The 21,839-nt window shown below is 42.8% G+C and overlaps 1 protein-coding gene across 3 annotated transcripts in view; it reads left to right on the top strand.

The window, feature by feature from the left end:
• The first annotated feature begins 270 nt into the window (after positions 1-270).
• acsl6 (acyl-CoA synthetase long chain family member 6) overlaps positions 271-21,839 on the top strand; it is a 40,814-nt gene continuing 19,245 nt past the window's right edge. The window contains exons 1-5 of one of the 3 annotated variants that reach the window (XM_034605959.1): positions 271-331; positions 6,114-6,240; positions 17,855-18,075; positions 20,046-20,160; positions 21,193-21,257. In XM_034605959.1, the coding sequence (XP_034461850.1) occupies positions 6,195-6,240; positions 17,855-18,075; positions 20,046-20,160; positions 21,193-21,257 (447 nt within the window). In that variant the 5' untranslated portion in view covers positions 271-331; positions 6,114-6,194. Of the gene's footprint in view, positions 332-5,631; positions 6,241-17,854; positions 18,076-20,045; positions 20,161-21,192; positions 21,258-21,839 lie in introns of those variants that run through there. The other 2 variants (XM_034605960.1, XM_034605958.1) reach the window with 2 other exon arrangements.

Below are 21,839 nucleotides of genomic sequence, written 5' to 3'. Positions count from 1 at the left end.
ATGTGCACATGAACTTTCCAATGAACTCCCAGGAACGCAAGTCCTCCACACACACACACACACCCACGCGCCTTCATTGCTCCAGGTGCCAAAGTTAGCCTCGCAGGATAAACATGTGCTCATTGCGCAGGGGACCGGCCCTTTAGTATAAACTGCAACCCAGCGGAGAAACCAGGCGTTTACAAGAAATGGTGCAATAATTTCAGTCGCAGGTAGGAGGCAGCGTTTTACAGTGATTAAAGTGGGCCATGCTGCCTGTCACAGTGTTTGGAGCAGCAGCAGCAGCAGCAGCAGCGAGGGACCCGGAAACAGACCATGACAGGACGCAAAGGTTTTTACGCACGCGATCGTTCTTATCTGCTCGTAAATTGAAAACAATGAACGATGCGTAAATGACAGGGAATGATGCACATGCAGATACCCTGATGTTTTCATCTTATTTCATTAGAATTCTCGTGGCTTTCCCTCCGTGCTGCAGCAGCTTCGTGTTATAATATCTAACAAGCGCACATGGCTCACATTCCCAATGGGAATGAGGGAAACCCCACATAGGTGCTGTCGCAGCTAGTCCCGGTCCATGTAGGGACATCCCGCGTGGTGCGGAGTGTCGTTGGCGCGCTCCTTGGGTGTTATGCCCGAGCGTGTGACTGAGTGGGAGAGGGAGAGGGGAAGGGAAAGGGAGAGGGAATGGGAGGGATTTTTCCAGCGGAGTTTTTACTGGCGAATATTTGGTGGAGTTTCCCCAGCGAAGACAGACACTTGGATTTTCAGGGGGAAATCATCCCGGGCCTCCACCCTGTTAGTGTTTGAACTGACACATGATGGAGGGATGACAGCGTGAGAGAAACACCAGACGTGCTCAGTGGCTGATGCAGAGCAGGTGTAACTGAGATGGATGGATGGATATTTGATATCACATAAGCAACATTTCTTCTGAACAATTATTCAATTTGAGTACTTTTTTTTTTATTATAATCACATTTGCTCTAACAAAATACTACATTGTTTTGTCCCTACAGGTTATAGATTGACACTGCATGTCCACTTCCTCCCAGTATTCAGAAATTAAGCCAATATATCCAGGATAAGAACACTGCCATGATGACATCAGTGGTACATGCACTCGACCAATGGCGAGTTCAGTCTCAGCTGTCAATCATGGCGTTTCACCCGATTCTTATACAGCGCAGAATTACTTCTTAAAACCAAACTTTCTGGGAAAAAACTTTGACCTCCATCAATGTGATAAGAACTTCCTAAAATGACCCATGTTCTATCTGCTAACATGGAGGAGGCAGGGCTTATGACCAAAACTGCAGCCAGCTACTATTGAGGAGCTTTGGCTTCACATTTGAGGAGCTGTCATGTCGTCCATCTTTATATACACTCTATGTTTTAGCCCTTTGACACATAGACGTTGCTTCATTTTAAGGTAATAGAAGCTAAAAAGTTCATAAATCTATTATTGGAGGTCTAGACTCATACAGGTGTTGCATTTAACTGATTGAAATGTATCTGTCATTTTCTTTAATATATTTATGTCTTCAACCATATCCAGCAATCACATTTTCATATATTTAATGTTGTCCATTCTCGTTTTAAACCTGTACATTTAACTTTGGACAGATATGAGACAATAGGGCACATGCAAATAATGACTCTCTGACAATAACCTCTTGGGCCCCTGAATCTTTGCCTGAGGACCGTTCAGGAATCCGTCAACCATACGACTATATCCTCTGTAACTGACAGCGAGAGATAAGCAGCCTCCTCTCCACTTCCACGTTTCAACCTAAATTGACTTTATTTACTACCTCACCTAATCCTGGGATATACCTTTCAGTCTAACACCAGGGGTCATTGACTTTACGCCATCCCGGGTTAAACGGCTTCCCGGGTGTTTTCAGACCTGCAGTGACAAGTTCCCTCACACTTTTTTCACTCTCCGTGCACACGGCGAGGGTAATGGCGATTATTTAGGCCACCTGCAAGGATAAGGCAGTAGTTTGAGGCTTTGGCATGAGGCAAGCCGCTTGAGCATCCAACCCCCCACCTCCCCGGACCATCTGCTTTGACAGCTCACTGACACTGGATCAGGTCCAAGCCCTCGTTAGATAGCCTGCAATAACACTGCAACCTGGTGGAAAGGGAGGTGTGAAAAGTAGAAGTTTCTTTTGTAACTACATATTCCGGAACTGTTGATCTAGGTTTTAGGTTAGTTAGTTCTGTGTGTGTTTCATTCATGGTGAATGATTAACAGATCAGCCATAAAGATGTCACCCTCCCTGGGAGAGGAGAGAGAGGGTCACTGGGTCATGCTTGTGGCGTCTGTATCTTATTTTCAGTGCTGTAAATATGTCTTAAACACAGAAAGATAAAGAAACCAGAAGCAGACGGACAGGTTGTTGTCAATGTCATCCTTTTTTGTCTTAATTCCCTGTCTCCGGCTGCTCTTTACACAAATCACTCCCCTACAGGATCTTTCTGTTTGATTGCTCATAGACTGTGAATTTCTAAATACAATCATCATATTACAACATTATCATTTCTTAGCTCTAATTTTTTGATGTTTTTCATCGAATGCCCAGATAAATTCACGGTGTCACGATCCGCCCCTCTGAGATGATTCATTGGACTCTTATGATTTCCTGTTTTATTTTGATATCACTAACCTTGAGTGTCAGTTGTTTTATTTTACTTCCTGTCTTTGTCTTCACTTCCTGCCGTTGGGATCATCTGCTCTGCCCTGACGTGTTTCACCTGCCGTCTTGTGAACCCGCTGTGAACGTGCATCTCGGAAACTGAAGTATTTGAACTATATTAAGCGTTAAAAACAATACTTGGCAGCAATATTTACATAATAACATAGAGCAAAGAAACAGGGTCAGGAGTTACCGATATGTTCATAATTTTAATCATATGCATTTTTAGCATAAAAAAATCTGTTGTTGGGCCTTTGAGAGGGATGGACATGCAGTTTGGAATTGAAAAAAAGCAATTAGAAGCTACTTATTAGAGGTTATAGTAAAACTATGTTAATTAATTTATATGTGGGGACGTCAGCATCTCATCTACCAATTTTTTCGCCGTAGTTTTTCTGACTTGTTAAAGGGAATTTTCCTTGTCATGAACTAATTCTTGCGATAATTCGGACACCACACGAACGCACAACTAGTCTCTGCGCTCCCTCTTTGTCAGATTGTCTGCTCAGCTCTGTTGTGTTACACCTCATGTTGCGTGTTATTGTTCCTCGTGCTTCTGCTCCCTTCTGTTTCTCATGTGTTTTGAGTTCTGCCTGTCCATCTGCAGGCAGAGATCTTCACTGCACCCACCTGCCTTGGTGTGTCTGAAATCTAAAATCGTACAATTTGTTCCACTTTGGGAAATATGGACATCTGTTTGATGGACGGGCATGACATTTTTATACTGACATTCGTGGCGTCCAGAGGATAAAGCGTAAAAACGTATGTAATCAGAGACCTTGGAGATGTTGGTGCCACCATGACGTCATCATTAATGGTTTTAAAAGACATAAGAGACATCAAATTTGGTGCAGACATTCATGCCCCTGCACCCCCCCACCCACCTCAGGATGAACTGTTAATTGTAGTTTTGATCCAGTCTTTTGGTTTACAAACTCATACCTGCAAGAATAATGATATTTTCATCTGCTGTATTTTGTTTTTAATGCTAACTTGCAAATGTTTGCAGGAAAGAATTTGACCTATTGAACTTAAAATATAAGAAATCCTTAATTCTTTACCATCCTGTCATGGAAAAGTCATCTGTTATTTCTCCCTTTATGGCCACTGACCTTAAAGGGCCCATATTTTACACCTTTCTGGGATTTAATTTGAGGTATTGGTCCCCTAAGATGATATATCAGTGGTTTAAAGTTGAAAAAACTGCTGCAATGTGTATTTCCATGTCCTCTCTTCTGCCTCTCTCTCTGGAGCTGCAGACAGAACAGGCTGTTTTCACCTGCCTCTTGAGCCCCTCCTCTGATTGTGTAACTGCACTTTGAGTGACACGCGACCAGGCCCATCACAATTCTCCTTCTGGTGCATTGACTCTCTCTGGTAAACACAGCTGAAAGTCACGTTATGTTTGCAGCTATTACAGTCGGTTACAGCAGGATGTTTCTGAATGGTAGGTTACACCATCCTCATGTTTGTTCAAGTTTTAGCAGGACAGTCGGCCAAAGTAGGAGTAACGTTCAGAGTTACAGTACGGAGTTTCAATACAGAGTAACGTAGACTCCGTAGTGAGCACAGCGACACGGGACGTCAGAAGAAATAAAGCGTAACCGCTGGTCTCGAAACAGTAACGTTCTTAGGAGGAATGTGCACGGACACATTCTCTTCCTTGCATCCCTCCACGCTGCAGTGTTTCTTCAGTGTTGTTTGTTGTGGTTAGCCTGTGGTAGCTAACATGCTGCTAGCTCAGCAACATGTCTGCTTAGTGTCAGGTTTGGTGTGGAGGGGTGGTGGTGGGGAACATTCACTCTCCTTGTCTCCTCCTGGCAGATCACAGGTAAACTGCAGGTTCAAGATTGACCCACAATTTGAGATTAAAAGGCCTCCCCCAGTTTGTAATATGTAATTCCCCCCTCCTTCAGTTTGACCACTCGTACTCCCTCCGCCATCAACGAACATCGGGACTATTTGTCTCTACACACAGGGCAACTCTTTGCCACTTGTCTGTTTTCTCGGCGGGGGAATCCGAGATGAAAAAGAAGAGCAGGAAGGTCGAGGGTGGCACAGCTGCAAGTGACAGATTAAACATCCTGGCAAATGACCCGTTTTAAAGTCACGTGACAGCAGCACATAAGTCAGTCCACACGTTAGCCACTTCTGGAGACACTCAAGGAGTTTTAATTAATAGATGGGGCAACTATATAACTTTTGACTGACTTTATACAATAAATAGTCTGACAAATTTGCCTGTTGTTGCACTCAAATGCTTTTTTTTTTACAATTATATAGTTGTTGGATGAAATTTCAATTCATTCTACAGACAGAAGAGTCAAATATAATTATTATTATTAGAATAAAATTCAGCACAGCCAGTCCAGAAATCATCATTTGCGTAGCATTCACATGTCGGCCTGAAGGTGCTTGAGATAACATTGGCCAATTTAAATTTGAAATGTCACCACAGAAGTTCCTGTGAGCCACACAGTGATTTCCCTGCTGCACAAAACACCAACATACACACATGAATTTAAAGTGTGTGTGTGTGTGTGTGTGTGTGTGTGTGTGTGTGTGTGTGTGTGTGTGTGTGTGTGTGTGTGTGTGTGTGTGTGTGTGTGTGTGTGTGTGTGTGTGTGTGTGTGTGTGTGTGTGTGTGTGTGTGTGTGTGTGTGTGTCATGCATGTAGTCACTCCCTCCGTCACTTCCTCAGCCTTTCTCAAGGTTACTTTAGTTCACTGGGAGTGTCTTGTTGTACCACGTGACCGTGACGCAAAGTTACCCCGTGTCAAAGCTGGGATGTGGAGGCTGAGTGGTGTGATGTAGGAAGGCCCGCCTGAAACAAGTCAACATTTAAAATACATGTATCTATATGCAAATGTGCAGAGACATGCTTTGCTTGCACTAACTTTATCTTTGGCTGCACATTTACGCACATAACAATCAAATTGAATGCACATAGATTTCAGGGACAGGTTCCGGGAATTATTATATCCCAGTAAAATGATGAGAATTAAAATAAGACTGTAGGTTTTCAGGTCAGCCGCCAGAATAGTTTTAATTCCATCCCCAGGTAACCTTGGCGTCGCATCTCCCCTATGAGCCCTTCGGTTTCAGCATGGGGTGTCGTGCGATTGCGCAGCAGCCAACTGGGTGAAGGTGGAAACATCCACCGGGAGAGGACGGGATGCTTCAGTAATCCGCCGGGGGTCTGTTTCTTCAGACAACACGTTTTTTTCTTTTTTTCTCTCGGGCGAAAGCTGCACAGTTACAAAAAAAGAGAAAAGAATAGGAATAAACCACCCCTGCTGGACGCCGCCGTCCCCACTGCTCCGCTCTCCCACTGATGTGCTGTGTCTCCCCCCCCTCTCTCCTCCTCCTCCTCCTCCCCTCTCATCCCCTCCCTCCTCCTTAATCTCCCAGATTGTCGGCGACTTGCTGCAGAGTCGATGCTGCAGTTCTGAGCCGCTCCTGCACCGGGACAGCTGACTCAATGAGAAAGACATGCTCGCTTTCGTGTTGGTCTCTGGGTCGCTCTGGATTATTTTAGGTGAGTCGTGCAGGTTTTTTTTTTTTGCATTGCGCTTTCCATGATTCATCGCCGGGCCCCGGTCTGAGGGCGATGCACCTGCTGTCTCGCAGGGGATGGATGGATGGATGGAGCCGCTTTGTGTCTCATTCATTGCCGGCCTTTATTTCTTGTATTTGCCTTTCACTAAAGGCCCTGGGTATATGTGCCTTTTCCTCTCTGTCCATACATATTGGGCTCTTAATCTGTGCGCAAAGGCTAGAGTGGGCGCTCTGCTGCCTTGCGCCCTAATGACGCCGGTGACATTTTTTTTAATTTATCAGACTACACGTGCAGCCGACACCGATGCAACACCCCAGTGTGAAGGGGCCTCAGCATCTACAGTGTTTGAATCCCTGCTCTGTGAACCCCTTATTGGGGGCGACACGGAGGGCTGCTTTCAGGTCGGGGGGGGGGGGGGTTACCTCTTAATCAGAATGTGGCCATGCAGCTGAACGCGTGCATGTGGGTCATTCTGCAGATCACAGGTTTTATTTCTGAGTTTGTGTTTTAACGTTGACTCCAACCACCGGAGAAAGTAAAGCTTGTTCTCGTTCAGAGCCAAACGAGGTTTAATTCAAAGAAATGCCGTGTGCATGTGATGCCGGCCTGATGCTAAGGTCGTGTGACATTGTGCGTGAAAACCGGACACACGTCATTTCAACACCCCCCTCTCCGTTAGCGCACATCTCACAACCAACCCGTCTCTTCATTATGGATCATGTTTAATGGGACCATGATCCCTCTGTACTTCTAATCAAAGTGTGGCTCGTCGTGTTTGCCGGTTGTGAAAACTCAGCGTTTCGACTGTGATGTCCTCCGCCATGTCTCAGTGATGGAGGGGGGAGGGAGGATGAGGGAGGATGACGTGTTTTCAGACGGCCGCGGCTGATTGGACGGAGCTGTCCACGAGAGAGGGGGTGCTGAAAATCCTGCGGCCTACCGGCAAACCGGAGGGATGAGGCGCCATGCTCCTGCTGTATGAGCCGACACCACCCAGACCCCCTGTGTACCACTCCCCTCCAGGCTGTCAAAGCTCTATAAGGCACAATGTAGACCTTGGGTTTATACTCGATGTGTAAAATCCTCGTTGTCTTTCAGTGGAGCGTGGTGGTTGCTTCCATGTCCGGCTAAATTCGAATGGCAAACAGGGCTTTGTTTCGTTCCTTTCTTCCAAAAGAGGATAGGTTTTCAGCAGCAGCTGCACCGCATGCCTGGTTGCTAAGGGACGAACAACCGGTAACAGTTGGGGTTTTGGTTGGTTCATTAATATTAAAAGTTCCTGTTACAGGGTTGCAGGTGTTGCATATTTAATAACTGCTAGCCTAGCTAATCCAAATTGAGGCCTGACGTTGTTAAAACAGATGGAATTGTTGGGCTGAATAAATTGCCGACTACGTTAAAGCCACACGGGACCCTTTGTGGAGATTTATGACACTTTTGACTAATGTTTATTTAAAGAATTGTGGTGGCTTTGATCAGCCCTTTGGCAAAAACAAGAAAATGATTATATGTGTTAAAGTAATGGGCAAACCTATATATTCATTATTATACTAATAATGAATATATAAAAATGATAACTTTATTCATGTAGCACTTTTCAAAACAGATGTTACAAAGTGTTTCACAAAGAAAAACAATTTATACAAAATATCAAAGGCAAAAAGCTACTAAATGCAATGTCATTTAAAATCAGAGGCACCAAATCAGAGAGCAGATAAAATTATACAACATCATTTAAAAGTAATGGCAAAAGAAAATCCAAAATATAGAAAATTGTTGTCATGAGATAACCTCTTGAGATCATTTTGTTTTAATACAACAGGGTACATGTTGAGCGTTAAGTCGTTCCTGCTCTCTAATCGATATCTATCTGAGTGTTAGGAGGCGAGTGTGTTTAGTTAGAACTCAGAGTCAGAGATGTGATTTTAATTCTTTACATACACACAACACAAAGGTCTCAGCTCCCAGTGTAATCAATGTTAGCAGCCAGATCCAAATTCCTCTGAGTGGCTTATTGCTGTTTCAGCATTCAACACATCCTGTTCCATATTGTGGGATGCTGGGCAGTAATGGCTCGACCTAAAGTGCTGAACCAGGTCCGTCTGCCTCTAACCTGTACTTAAATAGTTCTCTTATAGATCGGTCCGTCCTCCAAGTGATGTACATTGTTGTTTGGTTTTATCGTCCAGCTCCTTTTGGATAAAAATCCTCAGTTTTGTTTGGTTCTTCATTACAATAAATGACCCTCAGGGAAATGAGAAAACCCCTCAAAAAGCATAATCTAATCATAAATTGTCATAGTTTGACTGCAGAAAAGACAAACTTTATCTTAATTCCTCGAAAAACTAATAATGTGGAGAGAGCAGCTTTCATCGTTGTCGGCCTGTTTTGGAGTCATACCTTTAAAAATGATGAAGATCTATGACAGGATGCACATTGTGGACCAGTTTAACAAAAGTGGTTTCCCTTTTTATTTATGTAATTTAGTCAGTACAGGACATTCAAAAGAAAAACAAAGTTGAATATTTATTATATAAAATCTATTATCTTTTCTATCTTTATCTAAAAAGTAATCTCAAATAAGTGGAAAAATAATGTGTGTTGTTGAACCTGCTTTACCTGCTTCTCACTTTGATAGTCAAATCAGACAGGGAGCAGCCTCATGTTGTGTTGGTGTGTATAAGCAGCGTTTGTTTACTGTACATACATGTGCCGGCTGGTCGTGCATCGAGGGTGTGTATTATTTAGGGAAGGTGAAGATGAGCGTGGCATAGGTGGGGGAGGGAGTCAGAGAGAGAGCGGAGAGTGAAAGAGAGAGTGGTGGAGGGAGAGAGGGAGGGGCGGTGGGTGTGGTGACGAGCGAGCGTAGCGTCTGTCGAGCTCAGGGTGGTGTGATACGGAGGCCATCGAGGACCAAACTAGGCCGGAACGCATCTCAGTGCTCTCCTCTTGCTTGGCTCAGCTTAATCTGGCAATGGAGAAGGTAATCTCTGGTTTGCACAGGGTGATGTGATATCCGCCCCCCTGACCCAACACACACACACACACACACACACACACACACACACACACACACACACACACACACACACACACACACACACACACACACACACACACACACACACACACACACACACACACACACACACACACACACACACACACACACACACACACACACACACACACGGCTGTCTGTAAATGAATAAAAAAAGCCGAGCAGGATGTCTTCAAATAGCCTGTGGTAGAGTGAGGTTACTACTGTTCATCTGTCTCTGTGCTAATAGGCTGTAATCTCACCACGCTGGACTCTAATCACGAGTGACAGCCCTCAGATGGGCTGATGGGGCGGGACTTGAGGCTCGCGTTTCCTCCACTTTATTAAGCCTCAGAGGTCACAGGAAGTCTTGCTGTCCCATCCACAAGCCCTCCTGCCTGCACGGCCTGCAGTGCTCACACGGAACAACCTCCGCTAAGTGGCAGATCGCCTCGTGTACAGGTGATATAAACGCGTAGAGGAGGAGCAGGGTTTCAGAATTCCAATGTTTCTTCAGGTTTTGCTCATTTTACTCCTTTATGTTTGCGGTAGCGTGCTCCTCCAGCCTTTCACCACTCATCAGGGACACCACCACTCACTTCAATTGAGCCATTTGTGGCAATGTTAATGTGGCGTTTAACAACTCACTTCCTCATTTCACTGAAACTCCCACCTCCGCTACACGTTTGGGAGAACTTTAACAAATCAGTATATTCCAATGCAAATTCAGCCTTTTTTTGTGAACCGATCTAAGATCCTCACACTGATCAACATGAATCATCTTAATCTAATTAAAGCAAATGTAGATCTTGTGGATGGACATTTAAAGATGTAAAAATCTCATTTGCATGTCTTGGTCCATTTCATTGCTCATATATGTAACACACAAATCTAACCGCAGCTCATTTCACAGCTGAGGTACATTTAGATATCTTCAAGTACACAAAGTTTATTTTTGTAATGCAGCTGTTCATGCACATTGTGCACACTAAAGGTTTTGTAAGAGATATCATACAGTTTGTGTTTTGTTCCCCTTTCTCTTCACATCTGCTCTCCAGGTGTGTGTGTGTGTGTGTGTGTGTGTGTGTGTGTGTGTGTGTGTGTGTGTGTGTGTGTGTGTGTGTGTGTGTGTGTGTGTGTGTGTGTGTGTGTGTGTGTGTGTGTGTGTGTGTGTGTGTGTGTGTGTGTGTGTGTGTGTGTGAACTCACATCTCCTGTAAACTAGACGTATATTGATGCTGCGTCAAGTTTTCCACAACAGCATTTTCATTCTTAGGCATTTCCTGATTCTGTTGTGTTTCAGATGAATTAGGCTGTTTGCTGTCTCCTTTAGATTAGGTACAATAAGTGCATTCAACCATGAGGGTACAAACCCAGAACAACAAGAATCAAGTAACTACAATTTGCTTCAAGAAAGCCAAACTCCAAAGTGCTATATGTAAGTGCCATATAAGTGCTACTAAATATATATATTATATATTATCCAAGGTGTAGTCAGAAGAGATGTGTCTTTAGTCTGCGGCGGAAGATGTGTAGACTTTCTGCTGACGGGCTGGGGTGTAAGGTTTGACCATGTCCTGGATGTAGACGTGACCCGATCCATTCGCAGCACGGTACGCAAGTACTAGTGTTTTGAAACGGATGCGGGCAGCTACTGGTAACCAGTGAAGGAAGCGGAGGAGCGGAGTAGTTTGAGTGAATTTAGGGTGGTTAAAGACCAGTCGAGCTGCTGCATTCTGGATGAGCTGCAGAGGTCGGATGGCACTAGCAGGCAGACCAGCCAAGCGTGAGATGACCAGAGCCTGGACCAGAACCTGTGCCGCCTTCTGAGGGAGAAGGGGACGTATTCTCCTCATGTTGTGCACCATGTTTCTACAGGAACGGGTTGTTGAGGCAATGTTAGTAAAGGAGAGTTGACTGTCGAGTGTCACACCCAGGTTCCTTGCAGTCTGGACGGGGGCTACCACAGAGTTTTCGATGGTGATTGTCTGGTCGTGGGTGGGAGAGCCTTTCCCTGGAAGGAAAAGTAGTTCGTTTTTGTCAAGGTTTATTTTCAGATGGTGTGCAGACATCCAGAGAGATGTCAGTCAGACAAGCAGAGATTCGTGCTGCTACCTGTGTTTCAGATTGGGGAAAAGAGAGCATTAGTTGGGTGTCATCTGCGTAGTTGGGGTAGGAAAAGCCATGTGAGTGAATAGACCTCATAAGGCTGAGTATATTCTTTAAATTAGTATTATTCATACTTCTTTATACTGAACTTTCGTTGCTAAATTATACCGTCTCCGTTTCAAAAACATCACAGACAGATGAAAGGTAGGGTTATAGAATATCTTAAGGGACATCCAAGGAAATTATATCAACAACAACAACAAAAAGATTTTCTAAAATAAATGGAGAAGAGGAGTCTTCTTAACAGAGACAAGATGTTTGAAAATATAATTTGAAAGAGAAGGGATTAAAAATGTGCTCACCATCATTTTAAAAATGTTGAGTAAGTTGACTTCTGAGAAAAAAAACTTAACTCAACGTCCACTTACTCGTTTCTTCCAGAACATTTGACCACTTTCATGATCTTCATCATTGGACGGAGCTTGCTCAGTTGTCGTTTGGCCTAAATATGGAGCTTGATCTCAACTTATAACAAACCTTTACTTCTGCTTTATTTGCTAATCTCAGTTACAATGTAAGACTCAGGTGTATTTGCTGTTGGTCTAAAACTTTCAATAGCAAAACTTAAATGCCCTTATTTATAGTGGTGTGATGTAACAGAGTACATTTACTTTGTTGCTGTACTTAAGTACATTTTTCATATAGCAATCACTACATAACAAAAAAGTTGCAGTTATCAAAACTGCAGTAGAAAAGTACAGGAGTTAATGTCGTACTTTTACTTGGGTAAATTTTGTAATTTAATTTTTGTAAAATGTTTGAGTACTTCCTCCACCACTGCTATTTCTCTAAGTGTATCTGTTGTTAGAGGTTTTTTCCTGTGAACAGCAAGTTTCCATCTTACCACACCAACAATCCCTCATTTTTGAGCAAAGACATCAGTGAACTGCACATTCATTCATGAGACCAATCAGCTAAATGCCCGACTGCAAATGAGTTTCTGCTGCAGGGACGACGGCGATAACTCGGTGTTCGTGGCGTGATGTGCTTTTCATTCCACAAATTAAACTCCGAGGTCTTTGAGTTCACATGTTGATAAAGGTCAGCGTTTTTTGCTGGCAGGGATGAAGATTTCCTGCTGTTCCTCTGTCACAGCAGCTGAAGCAACAGTCTTTCTAGGAGGCAACGGGGTTGGACTGAAAGACGTGTGTGTGTGTGTGTGTGTGTGTGTGTGTGTGTGTGTGTGTGTGTGTGTGTGTGTGTGTGTGTGTGTGTGTGTGTGTGTGTGTGTGTGTGTGTGTGTGTGTGTGTGTGTGTGTGTGTGTGTGTGTGTGTGTGTGTGTGTGTGTGTGTGTGCGTGCGTATCTGGGGTGACTTATTAAGGTTACTACAGGACAGAGAGTTTGACTCATTACTGTGCCACTGGCTTTGATACAAAGGAGGTGGAAGCAACTGAGCAAATAACCAAATAGGTTGCTCATTATGGGAACTGATGGGTTTCCTTATAATTCAACCTCAATATTCTCGACCTTAAAGTGCCTTGAGATAATGTATGTTATGATGTGGTGCTATACAATTAAAGTTGAATTTAATTCCTCCAAAGTCATCATGCAAAAAATCATGAAAAACGCACAGCCTCAATAACTTAAACCAATATATAATATTGATATTGATAATATAATAATATAACCAGACTTAGCTGCCACTGTATATAAAACTGGGATAATTGATTCTTAAGACCTTTCCCCGCTTCCCACCCAGCACTCAAGTCTGCCCTGTGTCTCCACAGGCTGCCATCACTTATTCCTTCAGTGAAACGTACGTGGCTTAAGTGAGTCATCAGATGTCGGCGTTCAGGTTCTGATTCTGCTGTTCTGAACTTCACCTTGTGTGTTTTAATCTTTAATATTAGAGGCAAAACCGACTGAGTTAAAACCGGACGATGAGCAGAGCAGAAAGAGTGAGAAACAATGGCGGCCTGTCAGATGTTTGTATCTCTCCTGGAGGCCAATTAGGTGTCTCGCAGGCTGCGGGTCTCCTGCTGCTGTTGCGCTATTTCGGGGCAGGAGGATGTGCTGTTTAAGCACGTCTGCACTGTGGCATTCGCTGGTTTGTTTTAACCCTGCAGGCTCCGCGTGTGCCAGTTCCTTTCACAAACGGCTGCCAGTATCAGGTGTCCAGATAGGAGTCAGCAGATGGGGGTGATTTGCAGGCTCACGGCAGTAAAAGCAGTTTGAATGTTTGCATGACTTAGCAGGGTTCAGCAACAAAGAAGTGTGTCACAGAATTAGATCTTAACACCTCATCTTACACATATACACTTGGAGATCAGTTGGATTCCCTCATGTAGAGTCGCGGAAGACACGCTAACAAGCAACAAAAGTAAAGTTCAAGAAGTTTGCTCATGTGTATATGTGCACAACCGTCATAAAAGAATAATTATTCCCCTGTCGAGTTTTTCTTGCAGTTTCCGTGATGCCTTGGTGACTCACCTGCTACAACACATATCATTGAGTCCTGAATCCACGAGTCTGGATTTGGGTCCAGGCCTGGGCCCCTGTTTCATCCCACTTTAGCTCTGATCATAAAAGAAAAATGCCCCAAAAATATATTAAAAAAAATCTCCAACTATAACTTCATACTTTGCCATGAAGCAAAGAAACAGCATTAGATTATTTAATTGGATTTTTTAAACTTCACAGACTACATTTAAGTTTTAAATGGGCTCGTAACAATAAAGTGATCCACAGTGATTCCCCAAAATCCTCAGCCACTCTTTCTGTTAGTTTTCAGATTTAATGGTATGTGCATTTGTGCAATATGAAACAAAAATATAATAAAAAGAAAATAATAAGGACAAATGTTTTAGTTTGAGCTTTATAGAGGTAGTATTGTAAGTATTATTACTACCTGGGTTACTACAGAACAGAGAGTTGGGCATCAAACATTGCCGCAGGCGTGGGAAACAACAGAGCAAATGACCCGGTTTGTCCAAAGAGTGCGATTTGCATAATCATGCAAAATCTGTATGTGACTAGCTGAGCGCTCTCTGTATCCACAGCCTCCTCGGCTCCAGCTATCGGCACAGCGGTGTCAGTGGGTTATGGAGTCAGTCTATATTTAGAACTGGTCCAGCGATGTTCCCCCTGTTCTGTCTCTGCTTTTCGAATGCAGACTAATCCACCGTGGCTCAGTCGTCACTGTGGCCGAGACCCATTAGCCAGCGAGCATGACACACAGCACATGCAGTGAAAATACATTAACGTCATCAAAACCGCCCACTTCTGGTATAAGTCGTCCTGCAGTGATGCACAAAGGCTTATGGGAAATGTTTGTACTTTGATTGCAAAGTCAATCAGGCACAGTGGCCAACAAGGAGACAGTCGTGTCGGGGTCAGACTTTAACAACAGAAGAATTTAATCTCAAGCATAGATCTCAAGTTTAATCTCAGTGCTGTGGCAGTTGTGGCCTTAAAAAGTTGGAAACTTTAACCACTCTTTATAATATTAGAGGACATAATAAATATTGTGTTCCTGCAGGTTTCATCAAAATCACACCAGTTATATCTAAAATATTTTATTATTATAATTAATATTCTCTGTGGAGCTGTTCAAAGGCATTAAACATGTATTATTAGGTTGTACATCCAACGTTTACATTCTGATCCCTCGTGAAATGAAGTCCTCGGATGTAGAACAGGTCAGACAACTGTGTGTGTGTGTGTGTGTGTGTGTGTGTGTGTGTGTGTGTGTGTGTGTGTGTGTGTGTGTGTGTGTGTGTGTGTGTGTGTGTGTGTGTGTGTGTGTGTGTGTGTGTGTGTGTGTGTGTGTGTGTGTGTGTGTGTGTGTGTGTGTGTTGCACTGGTTGGTGCTTTTATCATCGATCTTCCCATCAGAGTTGATCAGATACAACAGCTGTACTGGAATATGGAACAACACAATGTTGTTGGATGTAAGTTATGTACTGTAATGTGGAAAATGATGCGGGTGTGGCCTCTGTAGCACGAGCAGTCCGAGCAGAGCTTATTCTTTATTTAACGTGTGCATTAACATAAATTAAACAGTGAACGGACATTTGTGTTTTGTGGGGATTTTGAAAACATCTGGCAATCCACACTAAAATGTGCCCGTTTCCACCTGAAGCTGTGTTACATTATAAAGTCCGTGTGACGGAGCCCAGCACTGTGAACAGTGGGCGACTCTTCACAAACGGGGGCAGGACAATTGATCCCACTATTAGATTTTGATGTTGTAACTGCTATCACTTCCATACAGTGTCCAACAAACAGTGTGGTTTAGTTCAACATGGGCAAGTGCTTACTCACCAGTATTTCCCAGCACTTGAATGGTTCTAATTACCAGAACTGCAGAGAAATAAAGAAGTAAGGAGTCCTGCGGAGTTAAAAAGGCACAATGCTGTTTTTACTCTCATGAGAGGATCTGTCATGTGTTGTGGTTTATCAGTTGCAGACGAGGGTTTCCATTTGAATAGAAACTAGAGTTGACTTAATGGATTTCAGCACATAGAGTTTTGGAATTCACTGTAGAGCAGGTGAAGCGACTGTATGTGCGGATGCGTCAGTTGTAGATGTTGAATGTCTGCTGACGGCTCGTGTGTGTTTGTGTCGACTAAAAACCTGAGATCGTGTGAGCATTGGAGGAAGAAGCATGACGTGTGTGTGCTGATGTTCAGGAGTGTCAGGAACCTTAAGACCCATAAAGCAGGTGAACATGAATATGTTTTTTAATCTTCATAACATTTACCAGCATTGTGGATGAATTTCGTGACAATTCAAAAAAAAAAAAAAAAGTTAAAAAAAAAGGCAATTACAAAACAAAACGATTTGATTCAATTGACAAAAGGAGGAGACAAAATATGAAAAAAATGTGACTAATCTAGACACATAAGAAGATTATGAGACAGCAATGACCAAGGGAGGGAATTGGCAGTTAAGAGTTTCTGGTATCTAGTCAAAAAGAGAACGAGTTTGTTCCCACGGACTTAGATCATTTTGTGTGTGTGTGTGTGTTTGTGGTTGTGAGTGAGACAGAGAGAGAGAGAGGGAGAGCAGACAGGAAGTGATTCTGATTGGCTGTGAGCTGCAGCAGTGCCTGATTCGTTTGGTCAGGTGTTGCTATCTCTCACTGATTTCCAGAGGAGAGGGAGGAAACACCTTCAGTATTCATGTGTGCATGTGTGCGTGTGTGTGCATGTGTGCGTGTGATGGAGGCTGATCCTTAATGAGCTCTATGTGTTACATGTGTGTTTATGTGCTTTGTCGTGCCTCCTCTTCTCTGTGCCGCCGTAGAGATCATCTATTTTGAGCTGCTTTTACATTATGAACAGGAAGACCCCTCCTGCACCCTCTGTTTGAAACGATGTGTTAAAGTCACCGGATCTGGGTGGAGGAGCAGCGAGATCATATTTACTCATTTAACACTTATGACTGTCTTACTTATCACTAACAACTGTCAAAGTGTTTGAAACACACCTCAGAGATTTGTCAGCATCTGTTAAACCCACATTATACGCTGTGTTGGGGAAGCGGTTGCGAGCCCGCTCTGCCCTTCCTGCACAACAGTTTCATTAACCAACATTACATGTCATGTGGTTAAGTGTATCTGTGAATTGCGATTTGAAAGTCCCTCCTCTGCCTGTTTTGATCTGTCCAAAACAGATTCAGTGAAGTGTAAAGGTCTAATAAGAAAAGGACATGCCCTTTTATTTTGTGAAGGAATGCACACTTGTTAGCACATAGCTCATTACAAATAAGTTCTCTGATGCTATACTTTGCAGTAGTGGTGCTAGAAGATTAAAAACACATTGAACAGAGTAAGAGGATAGTTTTATAGTCAATTTGGATTCTGTAGAAGTGTAACCAGGAGTTTCAGACCGTCACACTCTCACATCTTTGACTTTGGTTAGTTTTATTTGACTGCTGCAGTTCAGGGTCAGACCACTGACCAGACGTAGTGGAATTTGTGGGTTTGATTGTCATCCGCTTGCAGAATTTGATATATTTAGAATCCAGTCCTGATAATCGGTGTGTATGTTTACATCATTTCTATTCCTCAGCAGCTGTGGACCACAACCATCTAAGCAATTATTTAAATAACTTCCCTACCACACCTGATTTAGCCTAATGAGGTATTGATTAGGTATTGATCATAAAATCTGTGATTAAATGTCGTCCCACATGTCGATTTTTAATCTCTCTGTAAGAAAGTGAAAGTTCAGAATGAGGAAAAGTTTGTGACTGAAATATTAACTTTATTCAGATTCTCAGTTTGTCTTTATCTTATCGTACTTGCACACACACACACACACACACACACACACACACACACACACACACACACACACACACACACACACACACACACACACAATAAAAGCAATGTCTTGTTACAAATCTTAAGTCAACGACTGTCCACCTCCCTGCAGAGCTGAGTTCCACCCTCATGGAGAAGATGCAGGCCCAGGAGATGATGAGCGGCCTGAGGATACCGGAGATGGACGACATCGGCCAGTTCTTCCGCTCCCTGCCAACCTCCACACTGGTCGGCATTGGTGCTCTGACCGCCGTGCTGGCGTACTGGCTGGCCACCAGACCCCGGCCCATCAAGCCACCCTGCAGCCTGCTACACCAGTCTGAGGAGGTGCCTGTAAGGATGAAGCATGCGCACACACACAGAAAAAAAATTATGTCGCCAACACTTTCTAAGTTTTCGTTTAAAAACTTTACCCACTGCACTGTACTCCATTCTGTGAAGCTGCCAAATCCAGATGAGGGAGGCTCTGATAATGATAATGATAAAACTGCTGATAAACCTCATTTCCCTTCAGTTGTTATCGACGTACGCTCTCGACAATAAGCCTCATGAGCAGGGCTGCTTTAGGTTTTCATGAGTGTCCTGGGTTTACTTGTCAGGTTCTAGTGGAGATTGTTGGGTCAGTAATTGGTCTGAGATAAGAGGAAGACCTGCAGACACCATGACATGTCTCTGTTCTTCTTTCTACTTTTAAGCAGACACAGTGTCCAATTACTGTACGCTCCTAAAGAGATGCTATAATTGAGCATCAATCAAAGATGACGCTCATTTTCCTAATAATAACACCGAGTGCAAGTGTGTGCTTAAGTGACAGTTATTTATATGCAGCCTCTAGTGGTAAGAGCAAAGAAAAACTGCAACACGTCAACATACCAGCCCACTTATGTACGTGACCTCTAAATTAGTGAACTGAATTAATGCTGATCCAGCGATGCTGTTATATATACTGTACGTTTACCCTCAGAGCAAGAATCAATTTATAATTTTTACCTAACAATAATAACAATGATACATTTGTTTTGTAAATTTTATTATTATTATTATAATTTTTATTATTCATGACTAGAATGGATTGGAATTACTTAGTTCTTATAGTGGGAATGTGAAAGAAAGGGGAAGTGGTCTGATTACTTAAATGATTTGTTTGTCACAAAACATAGTAAAAAAAAAATTAATGTTTAAGTATAATTTACTCATCAAAATATGTGCAATGTTAAAAAGTGAAAAGAAAATTGTTGATCAGCCCCTCAATCCGCTTCTGCTGTAAAATTGCACACATTCATAGATATCAGTCTCCTAAATGTGCCCGATTTTCTTCAACAACAAACATGAATTATTCTCTGAGAAATCAACAGAACTTTTGAAAATCATAAAAAAGAACATCCTGGATCTGATCCAGATCCATGCCAAAATTGAAAGAGCTCTTCCTTCACCACACCCTTCCACCAATAGTAATCCGTCCAGCAGCTTTTGTGGAATCCTGCCAAATAACAAACAAACAAAAGATGACAACCAAACCTGCTCTGTGGAGATGGAAACTAATTAGTGTCAGTCACTATTAAAACTTACTCTGTGTTGCTTGTTTTGAATTCCTAACCCAGATTTACCCTGGCTTACACGTCAGCCACCATCACAACCAAACCCACACACACGTGCTGTTGTTCACACAAACAGGTTTATGGTTAATGTGAAACTACTTTCAAAAGCCTTTTATGGCTATGAGCGTTTTTGTTTTTACACAAGAGACACACAAACATATTTTCCCCCTGGTCGGGGTTGTGTTGTGAGCTTCAGAACATGCCTGGCCCCATAATCTGTTCAGCCTAAATGACTTATTGTCAAAAAGGAATTTGCTTTAACTTTTCTTTGTCTTCCTCGGAAATTGACTCTAATCGCCCAGAATTCATCAGCGTTGCAGACACGGGGGATCGAAACGAAGCAGGGATATTTTTATTATAAGCATTTATGAGCTTAACAAAAGAGTTTGATTATTACTGGAAGAACGAGGAGCAATTTTCTTCATACGCTCCCTCAGGTTTTGGGATCTATTCAACACCGTCTTTGTGATGGAGAAAAATCTGATCTTGTGTTTTTCATTTTTTCTAAATAAAAAAAATCTCACCTCGAGCAAACCCAACGTCTAGAGACAAGGGTGTGAAAACGTTGTTTATGGTGTTAAACACACTCTCTCTCTCTCTCTCTCTCTCTCTCTCTCTCTCTCTCTCTCTCTCTCTCTCTCTCTCTCTCTCTCTCTCTCTCTCTCTCTCTGTTTCTCTCTGTTTCTTTCTCTCTCTGTGCATCAGCATGAAGATGGTGGTCGCAGGTCCATGATGGGCGACGGATCCAAGCTTCTGACTCATTACCATGACGACGCCAGGACCATGTATGAGGTCTTCCAGCGAGGCCTCCACATATCTGGTGGGAACACACGCACACACACACACACACGCGCACACACAGACACACACACACACGCACACACGCACACGCACACACACACACACGCGCACACACAGACACACACACACACACACACACACTGCGGAGAGAGGTAGCACACCCTCCGACAGTCTTGTGGCCTGACCACAGAACATCCAATCATGTCGCTGCTGCTGTAGGTAAAACGAGTCCTCTGGTTGCCAAGGTGATGGCCATCGTTGCTAGGGGTAACAGTGTCAGGGCTCAGAGCCTGGGAGTTAAAGAGGAGACTGTAAGTGAGGAAGTGACTGACTCACAATGCAGAGGTACTTTTCTGCTCCGACCACACCTGCTCGTGAGAGAGAGAGAGCTTCATCGTCCAAAGAGACTCCATCATTGTGCTTTATAAGTTAGTTTCACATCACTTTTTTTTATATAATGTATTTTTATAATCATATTCATCATAAGTTAAGATCAACAAAGCAGCACAAGGAAGTAGCAGCACAAGGGTAAAATGTATTAAGAACAAAAAAAAGGAATAGAAATATAAAAACTTTTTACAATAAAAGAAGTAATATTAAACAAGCCTGTTTTTTAAATGTGTAAAATAAAGAAGGTTGTGTAACCTGGGTGCTGTGACAAGCAGAGCTTTTGTGTGTCACTTTTTTGTGTTACAATTACCACACAGGCAACCTATTTATTTCCAGTTTAACAAAATGCATCGCCCCTGAAATCCAGATCGTGTTGATAAGCAGAACTGGTGATTTCCATTTGAACTATAACAATCTCGTTTTAATATTAAAATGAAATGAAGAACACTGCATTAAAATAAACGTTTCACTAAATCATTTTTAATGGATAGTATGAAGAAATGTAAAAACGTGAAAAACATGTCATTGAAACCATGAAATATTCAAGGACTCTGTATTTCCCAGCTGGTTTTGGCACCACGCAGGTTCTAATGTTACATAAGATCTGTTTCATATATTTTAACACTAACACTCGTCTCATGTCTCATTGTGTGTTGAACAGGTGATGGACCTTGCTTAGGCTCGCGGCTCCCGAACCAGCCTTACAAATGGTTGTCCTACAAAGAGGTTGGTGGGATGTTGGCTCCTTGTAATGACGACAGCTGCTCTCCAAGCTCAGGAAAAATTTACCAGAGGCAAAAACCCTAATGAATGCTCCTAAGACCTGTAACAAATAAGAGTTTAGGTTGCTTTCAAAGTTGTGTCATTATTTGAAGATCTTTTCCATTATCTTAACATATTATTACCTTGTCATAAACATAAATAGCACTCATCATTATTATCTTCCTTGTGACATTTGATGAGCTGTAATTTAACCCGTGCGTTTAGGAAGCTGTGTAAGTCAACACTTGTGTTGTGTGGTTTGCAGCACAGCAGCCACCCAGTCTGCCTTGCAACCAAATCAGACTCTGTTGTGGAGAACAGCAAGCCTTAAAACACGTGTACATACATAGAGTGGGTGTTGTAGAATTTCTTACAGATAGTGCAAGCCTCTCCTAAATACAATCAAAACAATCTCAAAATAGAAATATGATGATGTTATAAAGAGCTGAAATACACAAGGATTAATGGCTGAGGTCAATGAGTCACTGGTGAACAATATGCAACATCTCAAACATGACATTATTTAAACAAGTGTCAAAGTACAAG

Source organism: Hippoglossus hippoglossus, chromosome 14 (genome assembly GCF_009819705.1).
Source record: "Hippoglossus hippoglossus isolate fHipHip1 chromosome 14, fHipHip1.pri, whole genome shotgun sequence".
In the NCBI taxonomy this organism is placed as follows: Eukaryota; Metazoa; Chordata; class Actinopteri; order Pleuronectiformes; family Pleuronectidae; genus Hippoglossus; species Hippoglossus hippoglossus.
Note: the sequence above shows the minus strand (reverse complement) of the source record. Positions and strands in the feature narration are given on the sequence as shown.